Source organism: Peromyscus eremicus, chromosome 14 (assembly GCF_949786415.1).
Source record: "Peromyscus eremicus chromosome 14, PerEre_H2_v1, whole genome shotgun sequence".
Classification (NCBI taxonomy): Eukaryota; Metazoa; Chordata; class Mammalia; order Rodentia; family Cricetidae; genus Peromyscus; species Peromyscus eremicus.
Genome location: NC_081430.1, coordinates 67,216,312 through 67,237,313, shown reverse-complemented (window position 1 = coordinate 67,237,313; position 21,002 = coordinate 67,216,312). Strand labels below are relative to the sequence as shown.

The window sequence follows — 21,002 nt, the reverse complement described above, 5'->3', positions numbered from 1 at the left end:
CCCAGCAACCACATATGGTGGCTCACAACCATCTGTAATGAGATCTGGTGCCCTCTTCTGGCCTGCAGTCATATATGCTGTATACATAAAACATAAATCTAAAAAAAAATATTTAAAAAAAGAAAAAGAAAAACCTGGAAAAGTTCTTGTGGTTGCAGTAATGCCAGTGTAAACTGTGCTAAACGCTGCACACATACAACTGATCCTGGCCAGCTATCAATTAACAACCTCACTCTGGACCTGGGGGTGTTGCTCAGTGGTAGAGCTCATGCTACAAGTGAGGTCCTGGGTCCCGCCCCTAGCACCATAACAAAACAGTTTCTATAAAGTCTGGCGGCATAAAATTCCATTGTATTAGTACCACACCTGCTGCATTAATTCCTTGTGGAGCTTATAGTCTTTCTTTTAGAATCACACTGTTAGGAACTACTGAGTCAATCTAAGGATATGTGGTTTTCAAAAGACGTGCAGTTTTAATTCTATTCTCAACCCAAGGAAACCGATCCGGACAAAGTCTGATTTTGCTAAGTGATTTATGGGACCTTAGTTTTACACTATGAAAAGTGAATAACTTTCCCTTATTTACTGGGCTTTGGGGTTTTCGAGTCCATCTTTTACCCCCAAGAGCTTTTTTTATGGGACAATTATAAGGTAGGATACCTGAAAATAGAACAAAAATTAGGGCTTAAATGTCGGTTTCACACAGTGAAAAGGGCCAGATAAAAGTTAGGTTTGTGAATTGTAGCCTTGGCTAGGAAACTTCTCATTTGTCTGTGAAAGTGAACAGTTAATAAGATGAAGTGCTGAAAATGAGGACAGTTATCACGATAGACTGCAAAGTACATGTATCCCGGAACAGAAGTCTCAAGCCTGTAGCAGGTAGTGGCTGCTTGAACAGCCTATTTCGAGCATTTCCACGAGATCGCTGCCCCGCCTCCACGGTGTTACTATGGCAACAAAGCACGCGCTGCCCAGCTGTCCAACGGTTACCTTCCTAGGCTGGTCACTTCTGCTTGTTCCCAAAGCGCATCCTAGGTTAGGGCTGATCCTTCACCCGGGCCTCTGGTGAGGGGCCGAGGGGGGGCACCATGGCCAAGACGGCGGCCTCCTCAGCGCTGGAGGACTTGGATCTGAGCGGAGAGGAGGTGCAGCGGCTCACCTCCGCCTTTCAGGACCCAGAGTTCCGCCGAATGTTCTCCGAATACGCCTCGGAGATCACGGACCCTGAGAACCGGAGGCGCTACGAGGAGGAGATCACAGCGCTGGAGCGGGAGCGCGGGGTGGAGGTGCGGTTCGTGCATCCGGAGCCGGGCCACGTGCTGCGTACCAGCATGGACGGGGAGCACCGCTGCTTCGTGAACGTGTGCAGCAACTCGCTGGTAGGCTCGCCCAGCAGCCGGCCGGGCGCGGGGCGCGGCGGCACGGCAGCTGGCAGCCACTGGTCCCTGCCCTACAGCCTGGCGCCCGGCCGCAAGTATGTGGGGCGCAGCGGCTCCCGCTACACCGTCTACGACGTGGTCTTCCACCCCGACGCGCTAGCGCTGGCCCGGAGCCACGAGCGATTCCGCGAAATGCTGGACGCCACGGCCCTGGAGGCGGTGGAGCAGCAGTTCGGCGTCAGGCTGGACCGCAGGAACGCCAAGATCCTCAAGATCAAGTACAAGGGGGTGCCCGAGGCCGCGGTGCTGCGCACTCCCCTTCCCGGGGGCGTCCCTGCCCGGCCCGAGGGGGAGTCGCCCGGGCTCTTCCCGGACCTGCCATACCCGTACCGCTACCCCGCGGCGGCGGAGAGCACGGCTCGCACGCCGGCGCCCCCGGCTGCCCAGGCCGAGCCGCGGCCGGAGCCCACCGAGCCCACCGAGCCCCGCTGCACCGTGGTGCAGCGCCACCACGTGGACCTCCAGGATTACCGCTGCTCGCGCGACGCCGCCCCGAGCCCCGTGCCGCACGAGCTGGTGGTCACCATCGAGCTGCCGCTGCTGCGCTCGGCCGGGAAGGCGGAGCTGGAGGTGAAGGGGAAGCTGCTGTGCCTGGACTCCAGGAGCCCCGACTACCGCCTGCGGCTCTCGCTGCCCTACCCGGTGGACGACGGCCGCGGCAAGGCGCAGTTCAACAAGGCGCGGCGACAGCTGGTCGTCACGCTGCCCGTGGCGCTGTCGATCGCGCGCCGGGACCTCGCCGCCACGCCGGAAGAGTCCGCGGCCGGGACCGGAACTGACGGCTCACCCCGCGCTTCCGAGGGCGAGCTGGCTGCGGCGCGGGAAGAGACGGCGGAGGCGACCCGAGCTGACCTCGGGGACGGGAGCGGAGCGGGAGCCCCGGGCTTCGGGGCTGCAGACGCTGAAGGGGAGCTCGTTCCCGAGCCGGAGCGGGACTTCGGTGGGGACTCGGTGGCGTCCCTAGGCCTCGGGGAAGAGCCTCCTCCTGGGGACCGAAGCCTCCCTTGCACTGCGTTCCCGGGCGGCGACACCGAGTCCCCCGCGGCAAGGCCGGGACTGTGCGGAGACCTCGGTGCCCAGACGTGTGAGGAGCAGGAGGGGACCGGCCACGACGCCCCGGGCTCAGCCATGGGTGGCCCCGGGACCCAGAGCATCGAACCAGTGTGCCCTCCCTTGCGCTGTAATCAGGACGAGGACTCCTTGACTTTGCTCATTCAGGTGCCTCGGATTCAGCCGCAAAGTCTTCACGGGGACCTGAGCCCCCTCCGTTACAAATTGTGCTTCTCCGCACAGGACTCAGGTTACTCCTTCACTTTGCAGTTTGCTCCGGAGAATAAGTTGAGTACCAAAGAACCCGAGATTAGCATTTCTTTAAACAATGCTGTGATAGTACTGGCAAAATCTCCAGAGAGCCGCGGACATTGGCGAGAATGGTATTGTGGCTTGAACAGTGAGTCTTTGGAGGTAACCGTTTTCACTATTTAAAATTACTCCGTCTTGCTTTAAAAATGTTTTGTTACAGGCACCTAACCAAATGTTTTCTCTGTTCATATTATGAAAGATAGTGCGTGGTAAGTGCGTTCTCAAAGCGAAGTTTGTACATATCCGAAGGATGCACTTCATGTCTTCAGGGTTGTCCGTAATGCAGCCGTTTTCTTAGGGTCCACCGACTGACTTGAAGAGACTGGATTTTAATGATTTCCTAGATTTCTGGTATTGTATGCAAAAAATGAGGGTACTGTCTCTTCTGAAAAGGGTTATAACTCAAGTCGTTCTCAAAAGTATTTATGTCGGCCGGGCGGTGGTGGCCCACGCCTTTAATCCCAGCACTCGGGAGGCAGAGCCAGGCGGATCTCTGTGAGTTCGAGGCCAGCCTGGGCTACAGAGTGAGTTCCAGGTAAGGCGCAAAGCTACACAGAGAAACCCTGTCTCGAAAAACAAAAAAAAAAAAAAAGTATTTATGTCAAAAAAAAAACACTCTAAAGTGGTCATATTTTAACTTGGGAAATCACTTTCTTCCGATTCTCGAAATCTGTGCAGGTAATGATAAAATACTTCTGGGGAGGAAATAATTTACGTCCAATGGTGGGTTTGGAGATTAAACTCAGTGGTAGAGCACTCGCCTATCCTACCCCAAGGCCTTAGTCTCCTTCCCTACATCCCATTTGGCCCTATGAAGCTGTTTAATTTCAGCGAGGTTGCCCTCTGGTGGGTGCTGTAAATTACACAGAAAATGTCTCTCCGTTTGTTTTAGACCATTTGATAAAGTGTGCGTCTCAGTACATAGCCCTTGCTGTCTTGCAACTATGTATACCAGGCTGGCCTTGAACACACAGATCGGCTTGCTTTTGCCTCCAAAATGCTGGGATTAAAGGTCTGTGTTGCCGGGCGGTGGTGTCGCATGCCTTTAATCCCAGCACTCGGGAGGCAGAGGCAGAGGCAGGCTGATCTCTGTTAGTTCGAGGCCAGCCTGGTCTACAGAGTGAGTTCCAGGACAGACTCCTAAACTACAGAGAAACTCTGTCTCCAAAAAACAATAAATGAATGAATGAATAATAAATAAATAAAATAAAGGCCTGTGTCACCATGCCCAGCTACAGTTGCTTTTCTTTCCTTTTGTGTTTTTGTTCTTTTTTTTTTTTTTTTTTCCGTTTTTTTTTTTTTTTTTTTTTTTTTTTTTTTTTTTCGAGACAGGGTTTCTCTGTGTAGCTTTGCCTGGCTCTGCCTCCTGAGTGCTGGAATTAAAGGCTTGCGCCACCACGGCCTGGCTGTTTTTGTTCTTTTGAGACAGGGTTTCTCTAAGTAACCCTGGTTGTCCTAGAACTCGCTCTGTAGCTCACACTGGCCTCAAACTCAGAAACACCTGCCTCTGAGCGCTAGGATTAAAAGCATGCACCACCACCTGACTTAGAAATGCTTTTAATGGGGTATTCAATAATAATATACAGATTGTAAGAGTCTGGATCTTCAAGTAATAGAAAGGCAAATTGTTCAATGTAAAATTCTTCTAATTCATTGGTTCACTTGCAAAATCAAATACAGTTTGTAATATAACCAAAGAGAATTTGAAACTTATCTCTGATTTTGTCCCCCTCTTTGGACCACCTAATAATCTTTACTTTGTAATTACAATATTTCTCTATATAAAAGCACCGAAGAGAATGATCTTATTTGAGGTAACAGTAAACTGATCTTATGAATTAAATACTTTTAAATATGAAAAGCCCGCACTCATGTTTTCAAGGGTGTCTGTCCTTTCTTCCTCGGAGAAGACGTGTCTCTATGTAGCCTTGCCCCCCTGGAACTCACAGAGACCCTCTAGCTCCTGCTACTAATCACTAGGAGTAAAGGTGTGCGATGCTAGGCCCAGCACTGAGTTTCTTAGTTTTTCATAATCCTTGTTCTTAAAGTCAGTATTAAAATGTCTTCGTTAAATCCTGACATTGCTTCAAAAAACTAAAAATAAATAGAATGTACTTCTTTTAAATAAAATATTGTAATTGGCTCTTAAGTGGCCAAGAAATTTTTCTGTATTTTGTCTGAGACATGGAGTCTGAGGTGGCCTAAAGTAGCCTTGAACTCCTGTGTAGCTGAAGGTGACCCTGAACTTGTGATCTTCCTGCCTCTACTTCCCAAGTCCTGGAAAGACAGTTTTGTGCCACTACATCCAGTTTGCATGGTTAAGAATTTAAAAGACACGTTCTGTATATTTCTTAGCTGGTTCATTAGGAATTATCAGAAGATGTAACTATAATAGCTAGGATTGCATTTATAGCCTTGAAGTGAATATTCCTAAGAAATACCAGGGCACCAGGTATGGTGATGTGTGCATAATCCTAGCACTTAGGAGGTGGAGACAGGAGGATCAGAAGTTCAAGGTCACCTGCAGGTATACAGAGGCCAGCCTGGGCTACCACAGACAGTATACATTTGGGAAAAATAAAAGAAATACTATTCGTAAGTAAGATCATCTTGTAGGGAAAAGCACACCTCTACTTTAGTAAATTTAGAAAAGCATCAAGACTTCCTTTTATCCTTCTCTTTTTAGGTGGACCTCATGAGTAGATGTTTTCATATTAATTATATTCTGGACCACACTAGAGTTCCTCTTTTTAAGATAGCACTCACTGTTGGTGAGATAAACATTTTAAAAACCGTAACACTAAACTATGTAAGATCTTTACGGTGACCTGTAAGGATATTTTTTTCCCTTTCTACTGTAGGAAAGATTGTTTCTTGATGAGGAAAATGTTAATGAGTTTCTTGAAGAGGTCCTGCGCTCCCCATTGACACAGTCGAGGTCCCTAGCCCCACCGTTGATTGAAGTTGTTCGGGTTGCTGATGAGAAGATTCAGATTCATGCAAAGGTAATATTTCGGTGGGGTTTAAAGGAGAGTGACTAATGGCTTACATGAAGTGACCATTGGCCGAATGACTTCAAGTCTTGAATTTTTTTTTTTTTTTTTTTTAGACAGGCTTTCTCTGTGTAACAGCCCTGGCTGTCCTAGATCTTGCTTTGTGGACCAGGTTGGCCTCAAACTCCCAGAGATCCACCTGCCTCTGCCTCCTAAGTGCTGAGATTAAAGGTATGAGCTACCATGCCCAGCTGATAGTAAAACTTTTGTCTGCTGCTTTACTGTGTGATTTAAAATGCCACTCTTTATTTTCATTTTATTTAAAAAAAATTCATTTTACTATAATTAACCGTCAAGGGATAAAAATCAGATAAATTTAATGTTCTACTAAATAGTATTTGAGCTTGCAAGGGAACCTTGGATTCAGAATTTTACATTTAGACAAATTTAGCAATTTGTCTTGCTGTTATTTGAAATCCAAAATCTTTTCTTTTTAAAGATTTATTTGTTTTTATTTTATATGAATTGCTGTTTTGCTTGCATGTGTCTGTATGAGGGTGCTGGGAATTGAACCCTGGTCCTCTAGAAGAGCAGCCAGTGCTCTTAACCACCGAGCTACTCTCCAGCCCCACAGAATCTTTTATTCTGGATAATATTTATAGAAGCACCACGTCAAAAGCATTTTAAGGCTCACACATCTCAAAGAGACTCATCATGGCCTCACTGCTAAAAATACACCAAAAACAATTTATTGTAACAATTTAGCTTGTTAGTTTGTTAGCTAATCCAAATAAAATATTTATATGGGAGCAACTTCTGTATATGCACTGTGTCATACACGTGGGCACACAAACAGTAAAAATTTTTATCTTGTGTGTATGAGTGTTTTGCCGCATGTGTGTCTGTGTGCTACATGTGTGCCTGGTGGCCATGGAGGTCAGAAGACAACATCAGATCCCTTGGAAGTAGAATTATAGACAGTCGTGAACCGCCATGTGGGTGCTAGGAATCGAACCCATGTCCTCCAGAAAAGCAGCCACTGTGCCTGCTCTCCATCCCCTAAATAAAACATTTTAAAATCTGATTTCTTAGAAGGACAAAATGTTTTTTAATTCCATAATGTTCCTCCAATTATACATACATATTTAGGAAGTTTGAGATTTTTGCAGAATAAACAAGTATTTTTTGACTCTCAAATCATAAAAATTACATTGTAGAACTTACTCATTGTTGTTTTTAGCTGAACCTTAAGTTTGGTTATGCTTATGGTCTTCAACATTGGACAAAAGCAACTTAGGAATAGCATTCCTGACTAAGAAAAGTCAAGAAAGTCAACAATGCTCTTGTAGTAATGACTTAAAGACATTTGAGGCCATTTTTAAAAGGTTGATCCTTTTATTGTGAAGATGAAGAATAATGAAAAGGATTTTTTAAGAAAACCTCCCCCACCCCAAGGCAAAAAAAAAAAATTCTCTGTGTAGCACTCACTGTCCTGGAACTTTGTAGACCAGCTGGCCTCAAGCTCGGAGATCTGCCTGCCTCTGCCTAACAAGTGCTGGGATTAAAGGCCTGAAATTTAGCCGGCAGCACTGGTGGCACAGGCCTTTAATCCCAGCATTCAGGAGGCAGAGGCCTATCTACTCAGTGAGTTCCAGGACAGCCAGGGATGTGCAGAGAAACCTTGTCTCAATAAAAAAAAGAAGAAACATGAGTATAAAGATTTTATGTATATGCATGAGTGTTTTGTCTGCATGTATCTTGCTGTATGTGTATGTGGTACCTGCCAAGCCAGAGGCAAGCACCCTACCTGCCATAAGAATGCTGGGAACTGAACCTGGTCTTCCCAGCAGGAGCTCCTAACTGCTGAGCCATCTCCCCAGCCACAATTGAAAGGATTTAATCAGAAAATTAAAGCCACCAGTCATTGTGGCTTAATCCCAGCACTCGGGAGGCAGAGGCAGGCAGATCTCTTGAGTTCCAGGCTAGACTGTCTAAAAAAATGAATAGAAAAGGAAAATTGAAGCTAGTTGGTGCTTAAGGTGGCTCATTAGGTGTGGGTGCTTTCTGTATAAACCTGGTGAACTGAACTTGAAACCCTGTAGGTGAAAGGGGAAAACTACCTCCAGAAAATTGTCTTTCACCTCTGAGCACCCCCATCGTACACCTTCCCTGCTACACACACACACACACACAAAGTAAAGGCACTCACTGCCAAGCCTGATGAGTTTGATCCCAGTACCTACATCATAGAAGGTGAGAACCAACTTTTACAAGCTGCTCTCTGACCTGTCTGTATGTGCTGTATCATGCATGAACACACATACATACACAAAATTTTTTTTTAATATTTTCAGAGTATTATGATTCAATTTCTGTTACTTCAAATAATTTCTGATTTGTTCTTTCTCTTGATACAGTTGCAAGAATGTAGTGATCCTGATGGGCTTCAAGGGAAGGAAAAAGGAGTCAGTGAAGGATGTCCTCCAAGTGAAAAAGAGCATTTTCCCACCTCTACGACGGATTCCAATTCATCTGTAGCAGCTGAAGCATTAAAAACAAAGACTTGTGGCGCAGCTGTGGACCTTCAACACATCTGTCCTGATGTTCCTCACATGCTGTCTGGAGAAGCTCAGCAGCCGGAGGCAAAAATGAATCCTGAGTTTATAAAAGAAAACAGTGCTACCTACTCAGCCGAGGAAAAGGAAAATAAAAAAGAGCCAGTTGTAACTAAGAAAAAAGAATTAGATGGAGATCACCTGTCTCCATCACTGAACAAAACTGGAGTTCAAAACATACTTGATTTTGACAGCATAGAAGAAACCAATATGCAGGATGGTACTGTGCAGATCATTAAGGACCACACAACTCACTGCGAATTTAGTTTTCAGAACTCTTTGCTATATGATTTGGATTAATTGTATATAATTTTGAAATTTAAATGCTGAGTAAAAAAATTTGGGACCTAAAATAGCTTCTTTGTGTTTTTAACTATAAAACAGGCAGAGGCAGGTGTATCTCTGTTAGTTCAAGGCCAACATGATCTATAGAGTGAGTTCCAGGACAGCCACAGCTACACAGTGAAACCCTGTCTCAAAAAAAAACAAAACAAAACAAAACAAAACAAAACAAAACAAAACAAAAGCTACTTAAAAAAAAAGAGAGAGAGAAATGTATAAACATTTACAGTTGATTCTGGTGAGGAAGCCAGCAGCCAGGTAGGTAGGTACCTATAATCCCAACTCATAGCGCTGGAAACATCATGGTCATTTCAGGTCAGGTTCGGCTACATAATGAATTAGAGGCCAGCCTGTCTTCAAAACAGAAACTGCCAGGCAGTGGTGGTGCACGCCTTTAATCCCAGCACTCAGGAGGCAGAGGCAGGTGGATCTCTGTGAGTTGAGACCAGCCTGGGCTACAGAGCGAGATCCAGAATATAAAGACTACTGTTACACAGAGAAACACTGTCTTGAAAAAACAAAAGAACAACAAAAAAGAAACTGGAGATACTTTTTAAAAACAGTTTCCTTAATTATAGAGAGAAGATTTGTGATTTTTTTAATAGAAATACTTTTCTCAAGGAGAATAAAATAGCTAAAAAAAACCCAAAAAACAGGATGGAGAGATGGCTTAGAGGTTAAGAACATTGGCTGCTCTTCCAGAGGTCCTGATTTCAATTCCCAGCAACCACAAAGTGGCTTATAACCATCTGTAATGAGATCTGGTGCCCTCTTTTGGCCTGCACCGTATACATAATAACAAAAGCAAAAAAACAAACAAACAAAAAAACCCAAAAAACCCACGTTTATTTATTTGGGGGCAGGGGGTGGACACACAAGCCACAGCATGAATATGGAGGTCAGAGGATAAGGTGTCTGTTGGGTTAAACCCAGGTTGTCAGCCTTGGTGGGAAGGGTCTTTACCCACTGAGCCATCTCTCTGGACCCTTAGTTTGTGAGACACAGTTGTTCGTACTCCCTATAGTCTGGGCTACCCTCAAACCTGTGGCAGTTGTGCCTCAGTTTCTGAGTGCTGGTATTTTAGGCATGTACCAGCACTCCAGACCTTTAAATTATATAGTTGTGCCAGGCACTGGTGGCGCATGCCTTTAATCCCAGTACTTAGTTTGAGGCCAGCCTGGTCTACAGAGAGAGTTCCAGGACAGCCAGGGCTACTCAGAGAAACCCTGTCTCAAAAAGCAAAACAAAATTACATAGTTGTATTACAAGTACATACGTGCTTTTGTGTTCAATTTTGGTTTTGTTATATTACTTTTTTTGTACCAATTATATATTTTCATAGAAGTCTGTCACAGGGGCTGGAGAGATGGCTCAGATGTTAAGAACACTGGCTGCTCTTCCAGAGGTCCTGAGTTCAATTCCCAGCAACCACATGGTGGCTCACAGTTATCTATAATGAGATCTGGTACCCTCTCCTGGTGTGCAGACATACATACAAACAGAACACTGTATACATAATAAATAAACCTTTAAAAAAAATCTGTCACATATATTAAGTTAATTTGGGGGATGGCTGGATGGCTTAGCAGATAAGAGGTACCTACTGACAAGCCTAACGACCTGAGTTCAATCCCTGGTACTTGCATGATGGAAAGAGAGAACCTACTTCTGCCAAGTTTCCATCTGACCCCCACACCTACTGTGGTACACAAACTTATACACACACAAAACATATATACACACAGATAAAAATATAATTAAAAATGTATCTTGGGGGCTGGAGAGATGGCTCAGTGTGGTTAAGAGCACTGACTGCTCTTCCAGAGGACCCAGGTTCAATTTCCAACACCCACATGGCAACTCACAACTTTAACTCCAGTTCCAGAGGATCTGACACCCTCACACAAGACATACATGCAGGCAAAACACCAACGCACACAAAATAAAATAAAAAAATATATATCTTAAAGCCAAGTGTGGTGGTACATGCCTTTAATCCTAATACTCTCCAGCTTCAGGTGGGGGAGTTCAAGGCCAGGTCTACAAAGTGAGTTCCAGGATACCTAGAGCTACAGAGAGAATCTGCCTCAAACCAAAATAATTAAAGAAAAAAAAAAAAAAGTCCTTTGGAGGTTAGAGAGATGGCTGATCAGTTTGGAGCACTTGTTCTTGCAGAGGACTGGGGTTCGATTCCCAGCACCCATATTATAGCTCACAACCATCCCAGCTCCAGGTTTAGAGGATTAGATGCCCCATTCTACCTACATGGGCACGTGGTGAGCATATAAACATGCAGGCAAAACATCAATACACACAGATAAACTTAAGAAATTTTTAAACAATCATTTTCAAAATTAACTTTAATTTCTTGGAAGTTAAAATATTAAAACCATCTTTTGGTTTTAAAGAATACATTTAAGGTTTTTAGAGAGGCTGGAGAGATGGCTCAGTGGTTAAGAGCACTGGCTGCTTGGCAGTTCTTCCAGAGGACCCTGGTTCAATTTCCAGTATCCACATGGCAGCACACAATCATCTGGAACTCTAGTCCCAGAGGATCCAATGCCCTCCCTCTGGTCTCCACAGGTGGTGCACAGATATACATGCAGACAAAATACCCATACACATAAAAATGATTTAAAAATCCTTAGAACAGGCCAGGCGGTGGTGGCGCACGCCTTTAATCCCAGCACTCGGGAGGCAGAGCCAGGTGGATCTCTGTGAGATCGAGGCCAGCCTGGGCTACAGAGTGAGCTCCAGGACAGGCACCAAAACTGCACAGAGAAACCTTGTCTTGAAAAACAAACAAAAAAACAACAAACAAACAAATCCTTAGAACAGAAATAAAAAAAAAATCTGGCCATTTATTCTGGCAGGAAAATTGTCTTTTCCATGAAAAAACCATTATTTTGGAATCAATTTATAACGCTTCAAATGTGGTAAAGGAGACCCTCACAGGTTTTGCCCCCCTACAAAATCTTTTAGAACAGCACGAATGAAAATGTAGAAGAGAAAATCTTTGTTGACATCATCCCTAGTCCCAAGGCCATGAACTTATTTCTGTTTCAGACAAGGCTACTAATTATGACTAGCCTTCCAACACTCCTAAAACCAGCTACTTCCGATAGTCCTTTGAACAGGTGATAGCAGGTCAGGAGATTCTGACTTACATCTTTCCCTATAGGACAGCAGCACTATGTACTGGGTACTGAGATTATACCTTGAGGGACAGCCCCTGCCTTGCATGCATGGGGCTCTGTAATCCCAGTTAAAGGCAGAACTGGGAGGGAGGGTTACAAATCCAAGGCCAGCCAGAGCTGTGCACACAAACCAATCTTTAAACACACAACAACAGAAAGAGCCAGCTCAGTGGGCAAAGGCACCCGCCAAGTGCCTGGAGTTCCGACCCTGGGACTCGGGGAAGAGAACCAACACCCTCTGACCTTCAGCATGCACCGCGGATACACACGTGTACACCCATACAGGAGCACCCAGGAAACAAACGTGGTAAAACATGTAAAAAGCCAAGGCAGTGACAGATTGAGACGTGAGGGTAACATCAAACCAGACAACTGTGATGCCCCTCTAAAGAGCACATGTATTTCCAGCACGACACTGATGAAAACATCATTTTGAGACTGTGGTTCAAATGACCAGTGGTCATCTTTACACAGAAATGAGTCCTCTGAGATTTCTGGCTGAATACACTAATAGCACAGAAAAGTAACATAAACTATGGAGTAACTAGAGCTTGCTTCCTACTACTGTGTCTGTTCTTTTAAAAGTATCTCAGTCACAGCTGGCACCAGACCTGCTGCACCTTGGCAAGACTGAACTTTGTATCATTTCTGGCCCTCCCAAACAATTCAGGCAGTATTTCCCTTATGTAGCAGCTTTGCTTAGTGTTCATTATCTATGCCTGGCTAATCCGAAAGCTGAACAATTTCTTCCTAAGAGAATGCACTGTCATGAGCTGGCTTCATTTTAAGCTCACACAATGTATCGCTAGCAAATATTAAGATATACTGCTCATGCTCAAAACTTCTAGAATGCCTTTACTGGTACAAACAGAACATTCTGCAAAATGATTAGGGAACTTTTTATGCAAAAAATGAGTATTTTATTTTGGCAGCACTAAAAAGAAAAAAAAATCAAAACCACTGTATTTCTACATTGAGGTGAAAACAGTGTTTAAACTTTCTTATTAACCGAATACATTCCAACAGAAATCATGTAATATGAAGGCTGAAAGCACAGGCAAATCTTAACACAACAGCACAGGAATCAGGAATACTGAAATGACTCTTCGGACGGGGTGTTTAACAGACGGAACTTCTGAGTTATTAACAGTCAGACAATTCCTTCCTAATAACTGTCATCAGTAAAACTGGGTTTGTTCCAGCAATACTCTAGTAGTTTCATTGTAATACTTTTTACTGCTGTGACATCTTAAATAAATCTCGCTGTACTTTAAAATAAGTTTGGAAAGTGGAAAAGTATACAAAGTTTTAGATAAAAAGGTTAACAGATGCGATTTAAATAAAATTTCCTTTTTTAATCAATAATAATCGAATCGTTACTAAGCAGATACAGACTGAATTTTAAAACCCAAGTTCCAAAATGAAAATTTCAGTTTGAAATTTTAATCAGACATAACTGAAAAGGATTACTATATATTTGGACACCTTTTACAAGAAATCTGTTTATGTATTAAAGCAAAAACCAGTTCCTATACCCTTTAGTCAATTGTATATGCCATTGAGAGAAATATAAAAAACAGAAGACTGTCACTTCTGCAATTGTGATTTGTTTCTCACTGCAGTCTTCTATAACTTTTACAGAGTTCATGGTCCCTAATATCTCCCCATCCTCCGTTTTTTCTAGGTGGGGAAATGGCTGCCATAGAAAACTTGTCACTGATAACTAGAGTTTCTGGAAACATGTACTGTTTGTTATTATTTAACAATGACTCAAGCTGGGCACTCTGGGTGGACGGCCTACATGTTTTCTTGTGATGCATACCACAGTCTCCAGCATGAAAAATCCTAGGAGCTTGAGGAACTAAGACTTTCCAGAATTTAGGAAGACAAGATACAGTCAAGTATTGAAGAGTCCAGTCCCAGTTATAATCATCGTAAGTACAGAAAGTGTCTGTGCATTCGATCAGCTTCTGATATGCATCTCGGGTCAAGGCTAACCCCATATTGTGCTCTGTGGATTTCCAAGTTTTCACATCTACCTTGTCAGCAATACCATAGAAACTCCGTCTGGCGGTGTAGGTCCCTAGGGAGAGGACATCACACCCAGGACACTCCTGCTGCTTCAACTTCCACATCTTTTTGTAGACATGGTAAAAGTCTGGGGCTAAGTAATGGTCCTCTTCCAGGAAAAGGATAAGGCCAGTGTAATCCTGAAGAACTTTGACTCTCTCCCACACAAAATGCAGCTTCCACCACCAGTGATGCTTGGTCTGCGAGAATTTGGCCTCTCTGTAATGGCCGAAGGAGTCGGGGTATTCGGCATTGATGCACCCCAACTTCAGAGCTGTATTCTTCTTTAGGTCTCGGGGGCAATCTCTGGGGTCAGTCCCCGGAAACTCACTCGGGTACAGCTGAATGCTGAACGGAAAGAACACTTGCAGAACCGGGCAGAAATCCACCTTAGCTATCATCTGGTTGATCTCGGCCGACCAGAAGTCGTGGCTAAAGATGACTAGGACTTCATTAATGCCCTGGGCTTTTCGAAGCGAGTCTAGCAGTAGCCTGAGGTATTCGGGCCGGTTATGCACCTGGACAACCAGCACCAGCTCCCCGGGGCTCCAGGTGCCGTCATTATCGACATTCCTCAGCATCTGATCAAAGTTCAGCTGGTACACCAGGGACCGGTACCGCAGCGTCAGGTTGTCCACCTCCGGCCACGGGGCAGCGGGGACCAGGGGAGCCGCCGACTCGTTGGAGACCCTGCGGATGCCTACGGACACGGCGGCGAGGTGGCCCGCACCCCGCGGGGGCTCCGCGTCCAGCAGCGGCGGGGCGAGGGCGTCGTTCTTCCTTTGTCGCCCATTGCTGCTCCAGAGGACGAAGCCGCAGGCGGCCACCACGAGCGTCAGGATCAGCACCTTCCGTTTGTAGATGCGGAACCTCATGGTCTCCAGGGCCGGGAGCGCGGGCGCCGAAAGGAGCCTGGCGGCCTCTGCACGGAAGGGGCGGGCGGGCGGCGCCGTCGCCTTGGCCTGCAGCCCTCGGAACTGGCCCCGGCGGCGGCCCTCGCTAACTCATCCCCGGCCGGCCCCGGCGTCCTGGGGCCCCCAAGGCTCAACCGCCTCGCGCCGCCCGGGCTCGGCACATCCTTCTCTGGCAGTTGCAGCTCAAGCAGCCTGCCCCGCCGTTACGAGCCGGGGCTCAGCGTCGCCTCGGTCCTCTCCATTCAGCACCCCCCGGGTCCCGGAAGAAACCCAGCCGCGGCCGCCGCCGCACCCCGGCTCCGTTACCTGCGCTGCCCGTGGCCCTGCGTCCTCTGCGCGCTCATCCTCGCTCGCACCGCGGGACGCAGACACCGAGCGCGCCGCAGCCTCGCCCCGCTCCGGCGGCGGCGGCGGCGACCGTTCTGACAAGCCGCGACTGGCCTGCGAGCGCCCGGGCCCTCCGGCCCACACCCTCCACCCCGCCCCGCCGGCCGCTGATTGGCTCTTCCCAGAAGCGTCCGGAGGCGGCTCTCCGGAGGAGGCCGCTGCCTATTGGCTCGTAGTCCCGTCGCTCAGGTTCAGTTCCGACTTCCGCTCGGCTCGGCCCTTTCCTGTTCGGCTCGTGTGGTTGAAGCGGCGATCTCGGACGCCGGGTTTCTCGGTAAGTCTGGGGCGAAGCGGTCCTGGTTCCTCGGGGATCGCGGCCGCCGGGAGGCCGGGGGCCGGCCGGGATCTTTGGGGGAGCGGAGAAGGGGGCAGGTGCTGCCCGGCACGGCTGAGGTCAGCAGCCGGCGGCCCGATCAGAAGAGGCGCTCCAGCATGGCGGCTAGCTGGGCCGCGAGGCACGCGGGCCGCTAACGACACGTCAGCCTTCGGGGCCGCTGGCGGGTGGTAAAGGCAATCCAGTCGGACGTGGTTCGGGAGGGAGAACGAGGCGGGTCGTAGCAGGAACGACTGCGTCCCACACTGCGCCGGTCACAGATAGCCGTGAGCTGGAACATGGAGTCGGTGTGGGGTAGCCCGAAGAGAAGCCGGCTTCTACCCGGACGCCGCGGCATTCTTGCACCGGGCGGTAGTAAATGGAGCGCTAACGTTGTCTGTCTTGGACAGAGAACTGTATTGGCTTTTTTTTTTTTTTTTCTCCGAAGACAGGGTTTCCTTATGGAGCTTAGGCTGACCGCGAACTAGCAGTCCCCCGCCTCAGCCTCCCGGAACATATTCCATCAGATCTGTTTCTGTAACTTAGTGTTTTTTCTTTAGGCTTGCCGTGGTGGGGATTGAACCTAGGATGTTTAAGCACATTAGGCAAGGGCTCAACCACTGAGCTGCCTGCCCAGCCCAGTTACTTGAGGCACTCAAACTGCTGTACACATGCGTGGCCGTTTATTCATGTGGGAAATGAGTAGTTAGTGGGTTTACACTTTTTTTCCCCCGGTTGTTTTGTTTTGTTTTCTGGTTTTTCGAGACGGTGTTTCGATGTAGCTTTGGAGTCTGACCTGCAACTCGCTCTGTAGACCAGGCTGGCCTCGAACTCAGAGACCTGACTGTCTGTGCTGGGATTAAAGGCGTGTATCACCACTGCCTGGCAGGTTTACTTTTTTTTTTTTTTTTTTTTTTTTTTTTTGGTTTTTCGAGACAGGGTTTCTCTGTGTAGCTTTGTGCCTCTCCTGGAACTCACTTGGTAGCCCAGGAACTCACAGAGATCCGCCTGGCTCTGCCTCCCGAGTGCTGGGATTAAAGGCGTGCGCCACCACCGCCCAGCAGGTTTACATATTTTTAATGACTTTTTTATATATTCGTACAAATTATATCTTTAAAACTTGAACATTTCAAAATCAATGTCTGAAACGTTATTTTATTGCAGTTTTCATCGCATAGACACCTCTACTGCAAAGATGGTCAACGTACCTAAAACCCGGAGGACTTTCTGTAAGAAATGTGGCAAGCATCAGCCTCACAAAGTGACCCAGTATAAGAAGGGCAAGGATTCCCTGTACGCCCAAGGAAAGCGGCGCTATGATCGGAAGCAGAGTGGTTACGGTGGGCAGACAAAGCCAATTTTCCGAAAGAAGGCCAAAACCACAAAGAAGATTGTGCTCAGGCTTGAGTGTGTCGAGCCCAACTGCAGATCCAAGAGGATGCTGGCCATTAAGAGGTGCAAGCATTTTGAACTGGGAGGAGACAAGAAGAGAAAGGGCCAAGTGATCCAGTTCTAAAACTTGTGTTTTCTGAGAGGAAAATACTGAAGCAGTAGGAAAATTGCCTGTTAGAAAATAAAGTTATTGTTACTGATAACTTGTGCTGTTTTGACTCTAAGTAAATTGCATATTTAGGGTTTTTTGCTTTTCTTTGTTTTCAAGTGTGGTACTTAGTGACAGGGTCTCTACCTCCTGGATATTAGGATTACAGAGTTGCACCCTACCCTATTTTTGTGGCGCTCCATTGGACTGAGCCCATAGATTCTTGCATGCTAGGTTAGGCATGCACTCTACCCAGCTGCCCCACAAGAAGTTATACAGGGATAATCCAATGACTGCTGAATAATGGGCACAAACCATATATGTTGTGGATATGTAATTCATTTCCCAGAACCTGTGGTAAAGATTTCATCATTCTGCTCAGAATGGCTTGTAGTCTAATAATTGCTCATTAAGTATTTTCAGACTTGTTGACCTTGGTTAACTGACCATGAACAGGAATGTATGTGTTGGGTAACTCATGCGGAAAAACTAAAAAAATCGTGTTTTTTTTTTAAAGATTTATTATGTATACAGTGTTTTGTCTGCATGTATCCCTGCCCGCCATAAGAGGGTACCAGCCACCATTTGGTTGCCGGGAGGACCTCTGGAAGAGGAGCCAGTACTTTGTAACCCCAGAGCTATCTCTCCAGCTCCTCAAAACATTTTCTTTCTTTTTTCTTTTTTTTTCTTTTTTTTTTTTGTTGTTGTTTTGTTTTGTTTTTGGTTTTTTCAGGACAGGGTTTCTCTGTGTAGTTTTTGCGCCTTTCCTGGATCTCGCTCTGTAGACCAGGCTGGCCTCGAACTCACAGAGATCCGCCTGCCTCTGTCTCCCGAGTGCTGGGATTAAGGGCGTGTGCTACCGCTACCCAGCAAAACATTTTCTTAATGTAAGTTAATAACTAAGAATAAAAATTTGGATTCAACCAAGGAATTACTCCCGGGGCAGGATACAATTAGGGCTCGAGAGATGGATCAGCAGCTGGCTCAGAGCTGGCTGCTCTTTCATAAGACAGATTGGAGTCCTTGAATTCATATGGTAGCTCACAATTGTGTATCTGCAGTTACAGGGCATCCAATACCCTCTGCTGACACCAGACATGCATGTGGTGCACAGACACGTGCAGGCAAGATGCCCATTTGAATAAAATAGTTACTCTGGCTCAATGTCTTACCTCGAATCAACTTTTGAGTAGAAACTTCAAGCTTTTCAATTGGTGGTGCCAGGAGTCAAACCTAAGGCCTTGCATGTACTAGGCAAGTGCCCGACTTCGACCCATACCCTTGTGAGACAGGGTCTGTAGCTCTGGCTGGAGGGGAAATACATAGACCGGGCTGGCCTCAAACTCTTAAGGTGTGTGTCACTATGCCTGGCCCCTATGTCCTCCTTGAATAAAGTTCTAATAAAAGTGTCCTAATGAGAGCTGGAGAGATGGCTCAGCAGTTAAGAGCACTGGCTGCTCTTCCAGAGGTCCTGAGTTCAATTCCCAGCAACCACATGGTGGCTCACAACCATCTATAATGAGATCTGGTGGCCTGCAGGCATACATACAGGCAGAACACTATATACATAATAAATCTTTAAAAAAAATGTTCTGCCGGCGGTGGTGGCGCACGCCTTTAATCCCAGCACTCGGGAGGCAGAGCCAGGCGGATCTCTGAGTTCGAGGCCAGCCTGGGCTACCAAGTGAGTTCCAGGAGAGGCGCAAAGCTTTGACCCTTTAATACAATTCCTCCTGTTGTGACCCTCAACCATAAAATTATTTCGTTGCTACTTAATAACTGTAATTTTAGTATTGTTATGAATCATAATGTAAATATCTGATGTGTAACCCCTGTGAAAAGGTGGTTGGACCACCAAGGAGTTGCAACCCACATGTTGAGAACAACTGATCTAGTTCTTCCCAAGCCATACAGCAACAGGCTTACACTCTGTAGGGTTGTTTCCTGTAGCCTGCCTTCCTCCAAACCGATTAGCTCTGGCTTGCCTGGAACTCATTGTGTAGACCAGACTAGCCTCCAGCTCAAGAGATCTGCCTGTCTCTGCCTCCCAAGGGCCAGAATTAAATGTGTATCACCATATCCAATTTATAGTTTGTGGGGCTGGAACTCGGGGAATTTAAGCATGCTAGGCAAGGACTCTACCAATTGAGCCACATACCCAACCCCAAAATATTTAGTGACAGGTAATGCTCCTCTCCCCCAGATCCTCAAATAATGAAGTCAGTAAAAATAAGTTTCCACTCAGGAAACCTACAGAGACAACCAAACCAAACTAGTGGGAACTCATGAACTTTAGACCAACAGCTGTGGAGCCTCCGTGGGACTGGACGAGGCTCTCTGCATAAGTGAGACAGTTGTGTTGCTATCTGCTTAAGGGGCCCCCTGGCAGTAGGATCAGGATCCATCCCTGCTTCATGAGCTGGCTTTTTGGAGCCCATACCTATGGTGGGACACCTTGCACAGCCTTGATGCAGGGGGAGGGGCTTGGAACTGCCTCTACTGAATGTACCAGGCTCTGCTGACTCCCCATGGGAGGTCAGACCTTGTTGAAGGAGGGAATGGGGGGGTGGTTTGTGGGAGCCCACAACTGACTCAGTTTCTCAGTTTGAATCTGAAGTCTATTCTGAGTCAATAGAGTTCAGGCTTGCTTGCTCCAGGGCTGTGAGAAAGTTCTGATTACCCTACAGAGCCTCCTTGAAGGGCTGTGAGAAAGTCCTGATTAGCCCACAGGAAGGAACACACTAGCTAGATGCAGGCTGCTGATGCCAGCTGGAGGTACATTGAGATAGAAAATGAAACTTCTTGCTCCTTGACGCAAGGCAGGATAGACAGTGGTTGAATGCCTGCGCTGTGCATTGTTCTACCTCTGTCCTTCAAAACTGTATATAAGCTGGCTGTGAAATAAACTCCGGGCTGTCCGGCACTGACCGGCAGACCTCTCGACTCTTCTGTCTTCATTATCTCTTCAATCCGAAAGCAGGCTCTGACAGTGGTTGGGGGTGGGGGGAGGAGAAGGGGACCTGTGATTGGTATGTAAAATGAATTTAAAAAAAAAAAACAATTAAGTTTCCACCCAGGCGGTGGTAGTGCTCACCTTTAATCCCAGCACTCAGGAGGCAAAGGCAGGTGATCTCTGTGAGTTTAAGGCCAGCCTGGTCTACAGGGCTAGTTCCAGGACAGCCAAGGCTACACAGAGAAACCGTATCTAACAAAAAAACAAGAAGTTTCCACTTTATCTTCAAAAGTGGGAAAACGGCTGGAGAGATGGCTCAGTGGTTAAGAGCACTGGCTGCTCTTCCAGAGGTCCTAAATTGAATTCCCAGCAACCACATGGTGGCTCACAACCATCTGTAATGAGATCTGGTGCCCTCATCTGGTGTGCAGGTATACATGCAGACAGAACACTGTATACATAATAAATAAATCTTAAGAAAAATAAAGTGGGGAGAAAGAGAACACAATTTATTAAGAAAAGAAAAAGAAAAAAATCACAACAGACTGTGAAGGACATTCTGAGATTTATGCTAATTTATTTATGAGATCTATACTTTATGCTAATCAATCTGCCTTAGTGTTTGGTGAACATATAGAATAGTATTTCTGAAAAAACATGGTACTTGTCATAATACACACTGACCGTGCATCCCTAACTTGGAATGCTTGGGATGGGAAGTGTTTTAGATTTTTAAAAAAGATTTCAGCCAGGCAGTGGTGGTGCATGCCTTTAATCCCAGCACTCGGGAGGCAGAGGCAGGCAGATCTCTGTGAGTTCGAGGCCAGCCTGGGCTACAGAGTGAGTTCTAGGAAAGGTGCAAAGCTACACAGAGAAA

At 46.5% G+C, this 21,002-nt stretch overlaps 3 protein-coding genes across 4 annotated transcripts; 2 read left to right on the top strand and 1 right to left on the bottom strand.

Moving 5' to 3' along the window:
• Positions 1-957: 957 nt before the first annotated feature.
• Positions 958-8,762, top strand: Dnaaf2 (dynein axonemal assembly factor 2). Its single transcript, XM_059279394.1, has 3 exons — positions 958-2,903; positions 5,663-5,806; positions 8,212-8,762. Exons 1-3 carry the CDS (start codon positions 1,089-1,091, stop codon positions 8,707-8,709), a joined length of 2,457 nt encoding a protein of 818 aa, XP_059135377.1. The 5' UTR covers positions 958-1,088; the 3' UTR covers positions 8,710-8,762.
• A 4,520-nt stretch (positions 8,763-13,282) lies between these two features.
• Mgat2 (alpha-1,6-mannosyl-glycoprotein 2-beta-N-acetylglucosaminyltransferase) lies at positions 13,283-15,403 on the bottom strand. Its single transcript, XM_059279352.1, has one exon. It carries the CDS (start codon positions 14,891-14,893, stop codon positions 13,562-13,564), a length of 1,332 nt encoding a protein of 443 aa, XP_059135335.1. The 5' UTR covers positions 14,894-15,403; the 3' UTR covers positions 13,283-13,561.
• Positions 15,404-15,478: 75 nt separating this feature from the next.
• On the top strand, positions 15,479-17,227 carry Rpl36al (ribosomal protein L36a like). Of its 2 annotated transcripts, none has more exons than XM_059279353.1 (2): positions 15,479-15,593; positions 16,797-17,227. In XM_059279353.1, exon 2 carries the CDS (start codon positions 16,828-16,830, stop codon positions 17,146-17,148), a length of 321 nt encoding a protein of 106 aa, XP_059135336.1. In that variant the 5' UTR covers positions 15,479-15,593; positions 16,797-16,827; the 3' UTR covers positions 17,149-17,227. The 2 variants fall into 2 exon arrangements, with proteins under 2 accessions (XP_059135336.1, XP_059135337.1); XM_059279354.1 differs by lacking the exon at positions 15,479-15,593 and adding an exon at positions 15,837-15,940.
• Positions 17,228-21,002: the final 3,775 nt, after the last annotated feature.